This window comes from Lygodium microphyllum, chromosome 14 (genome assembly GCF_053477565.2).
Source record: "Lygodium microphyllum isolate KBCC chromosome 14, Lygodium_microphyllum_v1.1.10, whole genome shotgun sequence".
Classification (NCBI taxonomy): Eukaryota; Viridiplantae; Streptophyta; class Polypodiopsida; order Schizaeales; family Lygodiaceae; genus Lygodium; species Lygodium microphyllum.
In genome coordinates, this window is record NC_141148.1 from 16,191,672 (window position 1) to 16,206,054 (window position 14,383).

At 41.2% G+C, this 14,383-nt stretch overlaps 2 protein-coding genes across 4 annotated transcripts in view; one reads left to right on the forward strand and one right to left on the reverse strand.

Moving 5' to 3' along the window:
- LOC148025356 (adenylate kinase family protein) overlaps positions 1-14,383 on the forward strand; it is a 174,725-nt gene that overhangs the window by 30,811 nt on the left and 129,531 nt on the right. For 2 of the 3 annotated variants that reach the window (XM_087692415.1, XM_087692417.1), the window contains 6 exons: positions 29-137; positions 2,726-2,769; positions 2,889-3,017; positions 3,119-3,154; positions 3,868-3,948; positions 7,389-7,527. In XM_087692415.1, coding sequence (XP_087548541.1) covers positions 29-137; positions 2,726-2,769; positions 2,889-3,017; positions 3,119-3,154; positions 3,868-3,948; positions 7,389-7,527 — 538 coding nt within the window. The remainder of the gene's footprint in view (positions 1-28; positions 138-2,725; positions 2,770-2,888; positions 3,018-3,118; positions 3,155-3,867; positions 3,949-7,388; positions 7,528-14,383) is intronic. The other variant, XM_087692416.1, reaches the window with a different exon arrangement.
- Positions 11,210-12,963, reverse strand: LOC148025357 (uncharacterized). The gene is made up of 2 exons (XM_087692235.1): positions 11,696-12,963; positions 11,210-11,609 (listed from the first exon to the last, which is right to left on the reverse strand). The coding sequence occupies exons 1-2, from the start codon at positions 12,841-12,843 to the stop codon at positions 11,210-11,212; spliced, it is 1,548 nt and encodes a 515-aa protein (XP_087548361.1). The 5' UTR covers positions 12,844-12,963.

Genomic DNA, 14,383 nt, shown 5'->3' on the forward strand with positions numbered 1-14,383 from the left:
AAGATCGCTCTTTGTGACATTTGATCAGGTTGATGGAAATCGACCTAAAGAAGGGGTATTTGAGGAGATAGACAAGATCCTTTCAACTTTTCTGTCAAAGAAAACCAACGATGTGCTCGGATCAGATTTTGCTCAGTGTAAGTAACTAGGATAATGCAGAGGTTGCTTGCAAGCACTGCTAATGAGGAAGGATGCCAAACTGATTATTCTTTCTTGGCTTTCATGCATTTATGGGATCACCAACTTCTATATTGTCTCTAATTCATGCAGAATAACTGGCTTTGTCTTCATCTTCAAGAATTTTGGTGCTTTGTTTTCTTGAAGAGGGTAGCGACAAAGGTTTAGATAGGCTACTTGGTTAAGGAAGTGATATAAGAGGGCTCAGCAATGTTGTCCAAGTGGTCTTGGGCATTTGAGTTGGTGGGATGTCAAGAGCTCAGAATGTCACTCTGAAGGCTTTTAAGCTATTCAATTTTCATGATTCACATTGAGATCGCAAGAAGGTCCTGGGAGCAAACTAGCACCAAGCATCGCATTACACATCCCCTCTAGCACTTACATGTCTTTTACACTTCAATCTCCATCCCCAAATTAATATAGGGCAGTGATGTAAGCTGCAAACAGCAAGACTTCTCAATTACAGCCACTTGATTATCCTTAACCAAGGGGCAGCAATCATACATTGACCCAAATATGTCTATACACAGTTGACAACTCAGATGGACATCCAAACAGCACAGGGCAATGTTTCCAATTGTCACAAGCACTTGAAAATCTATGAAAAACAGTCCAAGTAGAAAGCCCAAGGGCTGCATAATTTTTCCAATGATCACAAGGGAAAAATCAGGTTGGATGAAGAAACAATGACAAGAAGAGGGAAACAAGAAGTTACAGCAACTCTCTGCTTCTTTGCTCTCCTAGCCATGGAAACAATCTGTGAATGCCAAAGACCAGGGAAAAGAAAATGAGCCAGGCTTTCTATATTTCTAAATCACCCTTCCCTTCCCCCCTTCTTTCTGGAGTTCCCTAAATAGTTTTCAAATTAAGGTTTCTTCTTCACACAAGTTATTAAAGATTTGATTGATCTTATTAGGACCTAGGACCTAGGCACATGATCATGCAATTAGGTCATTGCATATAATGCACTTCCACATCCCTTCGGTTTACCAATGTCCCCATCTGCAAGTGGATTATGTGTATATCAGTTGGAATCTCCATTGCCTCTCTTTAAATCACGAGATGCCATATGCGTAGGTGTCACTAAGAGGTTCACAAAATAGAACACTTGTAATTCAAGTTTAGTGTGACTCACTCTTTACATGTGCTTGATGACTAACCAAGTGTCATTATTTAGTAAAAAGGAGCCGTGCCACATTTAACACATTTTTCTTAGAACTGTTGAAATTTAATACCTGGAAGATTTTTGTATATATCAAAAGCAATAACATACTTAATGCTTGCACATGCAAAAACTTGTTATGTGTATGTATTGCACAACTCAAGTTGTTCTTTTCAGGGGACATCTTAAGTTTATGCGATAAATCAATACATCACGATTTCTTGCAAGGACAATACACAAAAAAGCATCAAATATGCATATGAATGATGCTCAATGGTTGACACACGGAGAATCATGTCTTGCTCTTGTTTAGCTTTGTCACTTTGTCATATGGTTGTCATAGCCAACTCTTCAGGAACATCATGTCATAGCTCACACAAGCAGATCAATAGCACACATCCCCTGTTCTAGAACTGCTAATAAGCTGTCATATGATGGATGTTACATTAGTTCGTTCATTTGACAAGTATGTCATCACACCTAATTGTCACATGAGGTACAAGTGAGTCATCATACGTCCCATATAAATGTTTCTTCTTACGCTGCCATATATCATGCTTATGTGCATCACATTTTGTACATCACATCATACTCTGCGCCAGCACAAAATAGGAGTAGGGTCTTGTCTTTAGGATTTCTGATTAGGATGACTTGTACAACAAGCTTTAAAACAAACCCTAATCCAACACAATAGGTCTAGTGCTCTCACAGTCTTCACTAATCATCCCTCAATTCTGCTGTACAAGTAGGAGGTTGGAGCACATGCAGTTGCATTGCACTGATGGATTTGCGCATGTGCTTTCCAATGTGCTTTTCTATCTATTGTGGTACACGTTCATGATGTTCATTATATATTCAACATATGGATAACTGCAGACTATATGGGCGAGTAATTTTCTGAAAAGATAGGTAAAAGTGCAGTTGTACTTGATATATGTAACTGGACTGTAGAGGCTCATATTAACAGAAGTAGTGGCACTGAGAGAACAATTCCCAGGGAAAGGGGTTGCAAATGAAAGATTTGAAAACAATGAATTTGTACATGAACAGTCTTGAAGTGACATTATGAGTTTACTCTCCTTCTGCATAGTAATAATAATAATGATTTGTGGTTGGTTGGAAGTTATGCTGGACCACAAAAGATCATCATCAACATTTAGAAAAAAAAGAGCAAAATGAAAAGATTTGATCAAGATAATCTGTAATTTTTGAGAATCTTTTTATTCACTTTATAGTTTCAGTATCATGGGATACTCGCTATCACCCCATGACAGCGACTCAAGCGCTTTCTCCAATGGTGCATTATTGTTAAGTTAATGTCTTTTTGTACATGCAAGGTTTCTTTCCTTTAAAGATACATTTCTTTTCCATGTGGCCTACATACAGGCACAACTGTTGCTTCCACTATTTCGGGGGCATTTTTGAGAAAGGTATATGGAAAGACTAGACTCTACTGCTCTCATAAAAGACAATATAGTTGTTGATAACTTGCCAAAGGGTGTTTCTACAGCAGCTGGACATTGTATATTCTCTTCCTTTTTGATCTCAGGAAAGTTGGAGAGGTATTCCAACTAAGTTAAACAGCATACCTCACACAAGAGAAATTCGCCAATACTTCTATGCAGATGTTTGTGAAGCCACAAAGCGGGCAGTACAGGATGGCATTCACAAATTAAAGGTTGTCTTGGTTTATGTGATGCTTTTAAACTGTATGATCACATGCTAGAGACTTTTCATTACAGTTTCAGATGCCTGATCTGGCAATTTTTCATGAAACAGGTGCAAATCACTATTCCAGAACTCAATCCAGAGATGGTAGCCCTGTCACCCCTTTTGGAAGGTTTAATTTGAAAACATTCTTAAAAATCAAATATAGAAAAGGGTAAAGAAAGTACAATATATAGTGTTTGTAGACTTAAACCAGTTGTTTATGTCTTATCTTCATTGCCCCTGCATGAAGTTTAGTCAGTAAAAGCTATCTCTGAATAACATTGTGTTTAGCTAGACTCATAGCTTTATGAAACAAACATTAAGGTTACATGCAAGAAAGGGAGTTTTAATTGTGGGGATGTGTGTATGGGTAATATATCTTACAAGGTGAAGGGATTTGTCCACGATGAAATGACAAAATGGTCAAAACTGTTTTGAGTCATGGCATGTGGTATTCCCAGCTGTTCATTTGCATCATGCTTGTTAAGGGCTAGAGGAGAGTGGTGAAAGACTTGTGCTGGGATAAGAGATCACCATTACACTACTAACTTCTTATAGGGAACTCAGATGTTAGCAGATATATCCCCGAAATTAGAGTTCTGATTTCACTCAACATTCATATGCATATTACCCCTGCAGGCTCCTCAGAGTCTCCATTTTTTACTTTCAAACAAATAGGAGTCGATGTTATAATGTTGCTAGAATTGTCCCTTAAAGTTCAATTTTAGGTTACCTGACAGTTCTTCTTATCCAGACTCTGCAACGTTAAAATACTTTCCGATCTAATAATAATCATTATTATTTATTTTGTCTCACAGGATGTTTACAGAATTGGGACACTCCTAGAGCTTGTGAGGGAGCTCGCATTTACATTTGTCAATGATGGAAAACGTGTGAAGGTAGGTTATCATTCAGCACAGAGGGTTCTCTTTATACTTCAGGCTTGTTGATCTTCTCTTTATTATGCTGGCATTTGACGTATTGAAATTTTGAGAATTGGTAACATGGATAATTTAAATGTGCTGAAAACCTCCTTCTACCTCAGTGTTGGAGAGTGTGAGTTTTCATCAAATGTGAATAGGAGGTTATTTCTGTTAAGGAAGTCAAAGTTTCTTTTTTTATTGAGTCTGAATAGTGTGGGAGAATAGAAGTTGTTATGACAGGACATAGGGAAGCTGTTTGGTTATGGTTTAGATTGGTAACATGGATAATTTAAATGTGCTGAAAACCTCCTTCTACCTCAGTGTTGGAGAGTGTGAGTTTTCATCAAATGTGAATAGGAGGTTATTTCTGTTAAGGAAGTCAAAGTTTCTTTTTTTATTGAGTCTGAATAGTGTGGGAGAATAGAAGTTGTTATGACAGGACATAGGGAAGCTGTTTGGTTATGGTTTAGATTGATGCCCTCCATGAAAATTTCTAGGTTTGTTTATTGGTTGGGCGAAACCTATGATGAGTTGTTTAACAGGTCGTGTAGGTATCAAAGTTGCAGTTTTGCTGGGCATATTTTCTCAGCATCTTTTACTCATAGGAGCAGCTTGTATTTCGGCCCCAAGTTTCACCCCTTTTAAAAAAAATATTAATCAAGGCTTGTGGATTGACAAATTATTCACAACATGCAGCAGGATCCAACTAGCCCAACTGGCGCTAAAGGAATGAGGGTGCTTCCATGCCCATCTCCATGAACACGCAAATCACATTAAGTGTTCCCTTCTTGACATTGTGCAGATGCCACTTGAGCCACAACAATCAAGAGTTAACCATTTGTCCCAAACACATCCTCTGTACTTATTTTATTGCAGCCCTTCAGTTGATCACCACATTGAACAACACTCTGTGTAAGGAGTCTAAACAACTGGAAGCAAGAAGTATAGTATGCTCAGTGCTTGTTGATCTTCATCAATAGGACAAGATTTTGGAACTTACAAGGTTGGCGGCGGCTCTCTCAGCATGATTCTAGGACTCCAAATAGATCACACTCTCCAGCGCTATACATTGTATTCCCTAGCCTCTGGCACAAGAGAGGATATCTAGTTGAGAAATATAAACTTAGTGACACTCTTTATATAACAAAGAGCAAAGGAGATTCATGTCCTCTTTTAAGAGGGTATGTTTGAATTGTATGAGATGCCAAATATTTCAAGGAGATGATTCTTGAACCTCTTCCCAATGCAATTCTCTTGTTCCATGTGGCATGCACTCATCCACTGAAGGGGACCATTCTTCCTGACCTCTCAATCCCTGAGCTCGAATATTACGTTTGGCAATATATCCAACCTTCCCACAGGGAAGAATCATGAGGGGCTTCCATTGGACCTTTCAAGTCTGGACATTTCAGAGAACCTGTGCAGTCCATATTGATGATACGTTAGTGAACTCTTTAATTGCTAGTGGGTTTCTGTTCTTTATTGCATCAACTAATAGTATATTTTGGACTGCTTGTTGTGGTGTGATTGCTCATCAATATATATCAATGTGGATATATTGCGCCAAATTGGCAAAATCTGCCTGCACGTGCTTGGATCATTGGGACATGATCCAAGTTACATAACATCATGCCATGGAAGAGCCAAAGGGCAATAGCTGCATCTTCTAATTTGTAATTAAAAGTCCTGCATTTTAAAAGGAAAAGCTTATGTTTTCTTTCTTTTTCTCTGCCTATTCTTGAAAGGCTTGAAAGGGACAGTTATGGCAATCTGGAGAGACATTGCATATGGAGTGTGCCAGATAATTGCAATGTTCTTGCTACTACCTGCATGCACCCTGTCATGATGACACATGGCAGGAGATTTGGAATTGCATGCTGCTGTCTGGAGCTGCATAGGGTGCTGCTAGATCTAGAATTCTTTGTGCTGGGTGTAGATGTCATAGAAGGCTCCATTCAACTCCCTTTGGCCATTGTATTTGGACAAAAATAGCAGGTGTTTTGGGAGCGTTTTGATCTTGATTTGACATTTGTAATTAGGCCAGGTCATGTGTGGAGATAGTCTGTATGCTGTTGCCTGCTTGTCGCAACCAGCATAGACTCAGATGTTCAACATCAGAACATAGCTCTCTCTCATTGCAACAAAGGATGTGGTGCCAGCAGCCACAGGTGCAAAGATGATCAGTGGTTTTTCAGTTCAGGCCAGCCATTGTAAGATCATCTGTGGTGAAAGTCAGTATGCTTTTGCAGCCTGCTACTGCAACTTAGAGAATCTCAAGCTATCCCTCACAAGAAAATGCAATGCTGTTTGGCCGTTGCTACCTCTCTTGGGTGTTACAACCTAGACACCTTCAAGCTATCCTTTAAATCAAACTGCCATGTTTTTTGGCTGCTATTGTTGCCCTCTCTTTGCCAGACTCGACTGTCCTCCAGGCTCCAACAAAACATGTAACTTTCTCTGGCTGCTCCATAATTCTGTGGTTGGATCATGGAGGCTATGATAACACCCTTGAAGCCTGATCATACGGGTATGCTAGTTTACTGCCACATGGCATCAGTATACTCTACAAGGTAGGACCTTGTGGCCAGTCCCTTTGCTTGGCTGATTGTTTGCTGGCCTACTACTTTGACACTAAGCCTATTTAGGTCAAGGATGTATAAGTGTTCATTGAGTCCCTAGCAAATGGTGCTCTGAGTTTATTAATACCTTGTGTTGCCAATCTGAAGCCTACAATTCGAACGTAAGTTGTTGTGGGGATTGCTAGAGAACAAGTTGTTAAATCATTTGAGAACTTGGCTTCTCTATTTAATTGAGCATGAGAAGGGAAACTGAATGTCTACCTTTTTGTCCAATGTAAATGCTCTTCATGAATTTATTAGATGCTTGTGTATTTGGAGATAGTGCAAGGATTAGGTATCTCTGAGTCATGCAGTACATTATGTATACTCGATAATAATGCACTTTTTTGCTTGGCTTTGGATTATTTTTTAGTTTTAAAGAACTTAAAAGATGATATGTATGATGATCATTGTGGTATGTTCAGCTGGTTTGTGGAGTTGCAAATATCTTTTAGGAACAGTATGGTACCTTGCAAGGTTTTCATGAGAAAATCTCTCAAGTTCTTGCTGGAAGTTTGTAGAATGATAAGAAATGTGTCTAACATGGAGGCTGAAAGGAAACGGGCTTATAAGGAAAAGGTTGATTTAAGTGGGATAGATTAGCTCAATCATCTCACAAGTAGTTGAAATGCTTGGTGGATGTGTTCCAGTTAATGAAAAAATTCTGAGGCTTAATAGGAATGGATTAGTTTGATCATCTCACAAGTAGTTGAAATGCTTATCCAGTTTTATCACATCCATAAACTGTTGAAAAAGATGAGAGTGACTTTCATCATGTGATTTACTGTGACCATGCAGGTATGTGTACAAGGCTCAATGGGTGAGGGGATATTTTCTGGAATACCTTTGCAATTGGCAGGCACTAGAAGAATGCTTGAAATAATGGACTGGGGTGACTACGAATCAAAAGGAACTTTTATAAATATTGGTTCAATAGGTACATGAATGACAAGTCCACTAACTTTGTGTGAATGAAGTAAATATAAACTTCAGGTTTGTTTAATTCTTTTTGTTTTGCTTCACTAGTTTTTGTGGTCAAGTTTTGTGATTTTAAATTTTGATTTGCTTTTATTTATATTTATTTATTTATTTTTGGTCAACTCATTAAACTAAGGCAATAAGTTAATCCTTTGTAATGCAAGTGTGAGTACTTGAAGATATAGGAAGGAGAGTTCAATCTCTCCTGTTCTGTCTATTCAAGACCTGCACCAGACATTTGCATTGGATGGGAACTAGCTGGTGCCCATCTTCTAAGTAATATACTCCAAAGAGATGTAGAAGCAACTTGTTACTGAAAATTGTATTTGACGATTTTCTGGTTTCCCCCAAACACCCTTTAGTTCAACTTTGAAGCTACCTCAAATTAAGTTATCACTTTTGTCTTTTTGTTAAAAAAAGCCACATTGGTATGTCCAACTTGGATCAGGGCGACAGAACATGGTGCAAGCTCAAACGAAGGTTGTTGCTGTTTGGCTGTTTCCAAATGAAGTCTTGTAATTTCTTCCTGTAAACATTTTTGGTTCAGGTCTGTTCAAACATGTAAAGTAGGTTTTCCACCCAGATATGCTCATATTTGGCCCTAATTTTGTTGAAGTCCTCAAAGTTTGAATTCCAGAAATTTGTTTCAGAAATTGATTGATTAAAATGCAATGACTTTAGTGGTCACAGCATCTCACTCAACACACTTTTTCTTTATGAAACTATTGTTCCACAAAGGGAGACATAGTATCAGCCTAGAATCAAAATGAAATATGTCATATTCAATATGAGGTTGTATAAATGCAACTGAAAGTCCCAAATCCACCTGACAAAACTTGGGGAGGGCACACAACCTATAACTTCAAGTGGCATACTAATCCACACAAACTCTCAGTTTAAGAGAGCACAAGATGATTTTTACAAGCTTGACGTCTTGGAAATAATAGGGAATGTCAGATTACCACAAGAGTCAGTGCAAGCATACCCATACAAAAGTCAGAAGCAGTGGGAAACACAAGGCTTTGAACTTCATTTTAGCATCTTGAAGCCTTAAGCAGTCAAATAGTAAGTAGTGTACGGAATTCTTAAAGAAGGTATGGGTCAAACAATCACCAAAGATTGTGTGGTTCCAAGGTGCTGTAATGTCCACACAGCCAATATCTTGTGCAGCCAGAAATGTCCGTATCCATTAAAAACTGCAGGTTTTTACCTGAAAACAAAAAAGCTTGCCTAATCCGTATGAAGGAAAGTTTGTTTTTGCAACTAGTTTTACCTGTCCAGGAGTGCACATGATTCCAGAAAATCCCTTAATATATCAGGGACTATTTCTCTGGGTGCAAAACATTCTCTATAGCCTGGACTTGCAAATCTTCTTGCAGAAAGGATGTATGCAGCGGAAGGTAGAACTTCAAAAATGTTGACAATTTAGATGGAAGCGTGCTCTTGAATTTGCTTGAGAGTTCTTTACTGCCATTTTAGTAGCTAGTTATATGCCATATGGCATTGACATGATGAGTAATTGAAAGTGGTGGAACTGATTTGGCAGATGTAAATTGCAAGGATAATGGCTACTGGCTGGTGTATGGTGCTGTAAAGTCTGGTCAGCAGTCTCCAGTCACCAGTGGATGTTCAGTTGTGGAATAGGCTATGATATGACTTATGGCATGCCAATGGAAGAAGTTTCTATATGGGATCATGATGATGAGTTACATGTACCTCATGTGAGATTAGAATGTGATGAGACGTGTTACTGAAATGATGTGATCCAAAGCTACATGTGTGATATGACAATTTACTAGTTAGGAACTGATGTTGTGTTCTGTCAGTTTGCTCAAGCCTCGTGCATGAGGTAGGATTAAGGATGTGTTCTTGAGGAGATGGCTATTCTAAGCATATGACTGCGCAGAAAATCTGGTCTATAGTATAACACCAAAAAGAGCTATGGGGCATGCGGATAGGCTTTGCTGCTGCAGGCTTGGACGGTGAACTCCAATCCCCCATGGTTGCCCTTGGGCGGACCATGGGGGTGATAGATGCTCCAGGTGGTACCACCAGAGCATCTATCAGCCAAACTGAGAGGTGTGACTTTGTACACTGGTAGAAACGGGCCGCTTGTGCCAGGGGCCACTCGATCACATCCATCGGTGCTCTCCACTATGGAGGGTCTTGAAAGATAATGCTTAGATGTGGGACCTCGGCACCAGCCCACGAATTAATGTCCATCATGCAACCAAGCCATTGTTGGGAGAAGAGTGCTAGTCCTCCTTTTCCCATCCACTGGGAGATGTGGTCTGCCACCTGACTCTTCACCACCTCTTCTATTTGTGTCATCGTCCAGTCTCTTGAGTGAGAGTTCTGAAGGAAGAAAGCATAGTTTGGTCCATTCGGTGGTGCTAGTAAATGGACCTTGCCGCTCCTTGACTTGCGTACCATGAAGATCCCTACCTCTAGAGGCAGTGGAAACTCTCTGCGCTCCGCAACTCTCAGGTAGGACCATGGACCATTGCGAAAGAACTCTTGTGGTAGTAGCTACGTCTATCTTGGGAAAGTGTGATAGGCGGTAGGGACACATGAGCTGGTGGTTGTGTGGGGAGGGGGGGGGGGGCCTAGGTTTCTAGTGAGTGGAGGATGTAGGCATATGGGGCTCATCACCTCTTGTGGGAAGGGGGGGATGGGCGGGGGGTCACGTGTATTGGGCGAGAATCAAGGAGATTGATTAGTGGGGGAGATGGTGGGGAGGAGGAAGATCGAGGGATGGTGGGGTGGTCGGAGGTACGAGGTGGGTGTAGGGGGAGGTGGTGGCCCTGGAAGAGGGGGCCTGTGGGCTAGGGTCGGAGGGGGAACCATGGGGGGGGGGGGGGGGTGGATGTGGGGGCTGTGGGATCTCGGGTGAGGTAGCCTGTGCCGCCTGGCTTGTGGTCTTGCCGGATGGGACGAGCAAGGGGGGGCTGCGGGGTGCTCTGCTGGGGGGCCGATGCTCGCTCTCCTACTCCCAGCTGCTTGAGGGGTTGATTGCGGCCCCTCTTGCCGTCGCCGTCTTTGTCGTCTTTGGACCCGTGTAAAATCGTCAGCGTCCACTTGTGGGCTTGTCAGTGGAGCCGCCTTGGCTCCGAAGCGTGTGCAATCTGCTGCTTGATGCCCAAAGTCATGGCAATGTAGGCACTGCCCTGGCTGCCCAGTCACAATAACTTGCTGCCTAAAAGAGTGTCTGCTTGCCTCAATCTCCAGAAACTTTGGTATATTCTTTGTATGTTTCACTGCCACACGTCATAGTTGCGGGAAATGTCGGAACGGAAACAGAAATAGGAACAGAGACAGGAACGGGAATGTTAATTTTTAGAAGGGGCAAAACAGGAACGAGAACGCCATGTCATCAAGGAGATACGAGGGGTTCATACTATGTAGTATTCCACTTAAAAAGATTCTAAGACTTGCAAGAAAGCTTAATTTATCAATATTGAAGTATTGAAGAACTTAAAGCTGAAGGTTGAAACTTGGAATATATAGAATGAAAACATCTTTCTAAGGGAAGGCCAAACGTACAAAAGATCAAAGATATAAAGGCTGAGTTTAAACATCAAGAACGAAAAGCGAAATACAAATGACATGTCAAGAAGAAGCAAAAAGAAAATACAAATACATCAAACATCCATCTCATCTAGAATCTCTTCCTCTTCGTCATCCTCATTAATTTCATTATCTTGATTCTCTTCATCAGTGTCCTCCTCCTCTTCATCTTCAGCTTCTTGCATGGAACCTGGATTGTTTTCATCTTTATGAAATCCAATATAAAGATCACGAGTATACTCAGATTTCATCTTTGTTAGCAAACGCAAGTTTGCATTAACAAAGACTAAATCATCAGCCTTGTGAGTGCCTAGCCTGTTTCTCTTCTTGGTGTGTATATGACTAAATGTGCTCCAAAGTCTTTCAAGTGCAGAAGATGCACAAACTTGACTTAAGATTTTGATAGCCAAGTTTTGCAGCTTTGGAGAATCAGCTCCATAGTTTTCCCACCATGTAACTGCACCTACATGGAATCTACAACAGTCCAAAATAATGTTTAGTTAGAAAAGCTGTATTAAAACTTTATATAAATTGAAAAACTAAGCAATTTTGTGAATTACCTATCACGCTGCGCATCAAGCCAACCAAACATGCCTTCTTTGTTGCGGTAGTTAGCGAGTTGAAATTTGATTTCTCGACGTTCCTCAAGACTTGCCACCAATTTCTGAAGTGTGGTATTCCAGCCTCGAGTTACTTCAGCATCCGACTGGAGTTGCTTTCCCTTGTGTTGGAACTCTGGATCCAAATTGTAAGTAACACAATGAAGTGCTAAGTAGTATTGGTTCCATTTGCTGATTGCAAGTTCCTCAATTTCTTGTTTCTTGGGTGGAGCAAGATTAAGAGCACGGATGTTTTCAATGAGACGATCCATTGCTTCGTACACTTTACCAATATACGGTACATCACCATCCACTTGCCGCAAGAGATTTACCATGGGTAAGCATAGAAGAAGCAATTGCTTTGCTTCCTCCCAATACTCATCTTGGGTTACCGTTGTGTAGCACAACTGGCCCAAAGCTGACTTTGAAGTAGACCATGATGCCCAAGATGGACTAGTGACCATTTGTTTTAAAGCTGGCCTCATGTTGTATAGCCAACGAAGCATAAGGAAATTATAGGCAAACCTGGTCTTTGAATATTTTTGTAGCTCCTTTTTGGCAAATTGCCTATAGAAGGCTAGAGAGAAATGATGGCGGGTGACAAAAGAAATGATTTCCTTGCCTCTAACGATTGTACTCTTGATCCATGCTAATGCTCCAATGTCTTTCAATAAATTATTAAGACAATGGGCCATACATGGACTCCATGTGATATGGGGATACTGTTGCTCTAGTAAGGCACCTACAGCCCTATTTGTCACCTCTCCATCAGAGAGAAATTGAATTACATTCTTGGGTCCAACATACTCAACACTCTTAGCCCACATCTCACATAAGACATGAGCTGTCTTTTGCCGGGTACCACACTCCGTGGATTTTATATATAGAGGCTTGCCACAACATGCAGCAAGGACACCTTCGAAGGAATGGCTGTGTATGTCAGACCAACCATCACCTATGAGACTCACCCCATAGGTATCCCACTGTTGTTTAATTGGTGTGATGACAGCCTTTACGCTGGTCACTTCCTCTTGTAGAAGTTTTTTACATAGTGTATCATAAGAGGGAGGTTTGTAGGAAGGGCCAAACAGGGGTATTTCAAAAACCATCTCCTTAAAAAAACGAGATCGTGCCACATTAAATGGAATTCCTTATGAAAAAAAAAAACGTGCGACAACTGCATCTACTTGAGCCTTCCTTTGTGGGTGCCATGCAGTGAACAAATTGCCTTGTTTCCAGGAGGGATGGATGATGTACCTTGTGTTCCGCTGCTTGTTGCAGTCGTAGGAAAAGTGGTAGTTTGATTTGCTCCGCTCTCATGAGCTCGACTTTCACTAGTGGCTGTTGTAGTTGAAGGCATTGATGCTCGGATGACGTGAGTGTCCTTTGGGGGCCTAGATTCAAGATACATCTTGACATCCCTTGCCATGCGACCACGATCCTCTGGTGGTATCTTGTCGCAACCTTTGATATCATGGCCGGGGACATTAAGGAGATGCGCCATCACTCGATCAACACTTCCACCTCTTTTGATGCCACAAAAGCGACACTCAAAGCGTCTTGCTCCACCCGCCTTGCCATTGTAGGACCCAACGATGCTAACTTGCTGCCACCAATAGTCACTTTGGGTCATCTCTTTCTCTCTTGGGGTTTCATTTAGTTGGGCTTACATGGTTTGAGTCCTCATTATGAGAGAGAGAGAGATTTACAAAAAAAAAAAAAAGAGAGAGAGAGAGAGAGGATTCTTTGTTGCAGCCTCTGCATTGTGTGGGCCACTCGGCTGGGGTCCTTTATTAGTTTTGGTTACAGCATAGTGCAGAGACATCATTCGATTCACTGCTGATGAGGTAGGTGCGAAGTTAGAGAGAGAAACATGAAGAGAGAGGGTTGTTTCTTCCGGGTTGTTTTTCCCTATTTGGCATCAGCGACTTAAAAGAGGGAGATTCGAATTTGTTGCTCTAGAGTCCCTTACACTGGTCGACTTCATGGCAAGGGTGGAGTATGCGTGGCTCCATCGTCTTCATACGGGAAGAATAATACGAAATGAAAAAAAAGCTTTTTTAAAAAGTTGAAACATTAACATTAAAGGTCAGAACGAAATGTTTCATTAATGACATAGAACGCTATGTAAAAAGTTCCAACCGTCAAATTTAACGAAAAAAAATGTATTGCCAAAATTTGACCGTCTTGTCTCGAAACGTCTCGCGAAACGTTCCGGACCCAGCCTGAAACTCCAGGTGGCGCCAAAACGAGAAGGCTGAAATGCTTCATTTGTCAAAACATGTTTCGCTAGGATCATCAAAAGTTTCGGTGTTTCGGACTTGATTAGGGGTCGTTTCGCTTAACTATGCCACGTGTACCTTTGGGACTCCTGCGACTGTCATTGCATTCGCGAAGGAGGCAGGAATAACTGTGACCGGATGTCTAAGAAACCTGTTATGGAGCGCGAATGCCTCCACTGTGAAGCCATTGTACCAAGGAAGCATGTAAATGACCCCCTTCGTGGAGGCATAGGGTGAACTATCCACTAGCTCACGAGCTGTGTCTGCAGAGGTGAGTTGAAACATGAAGATCCCTTGACCCATGAGAATTGCCTCCGCGATTTGCGCTGTGCCAATGCACAGCGTGGTGTGAAGCCAATCCCGAAGT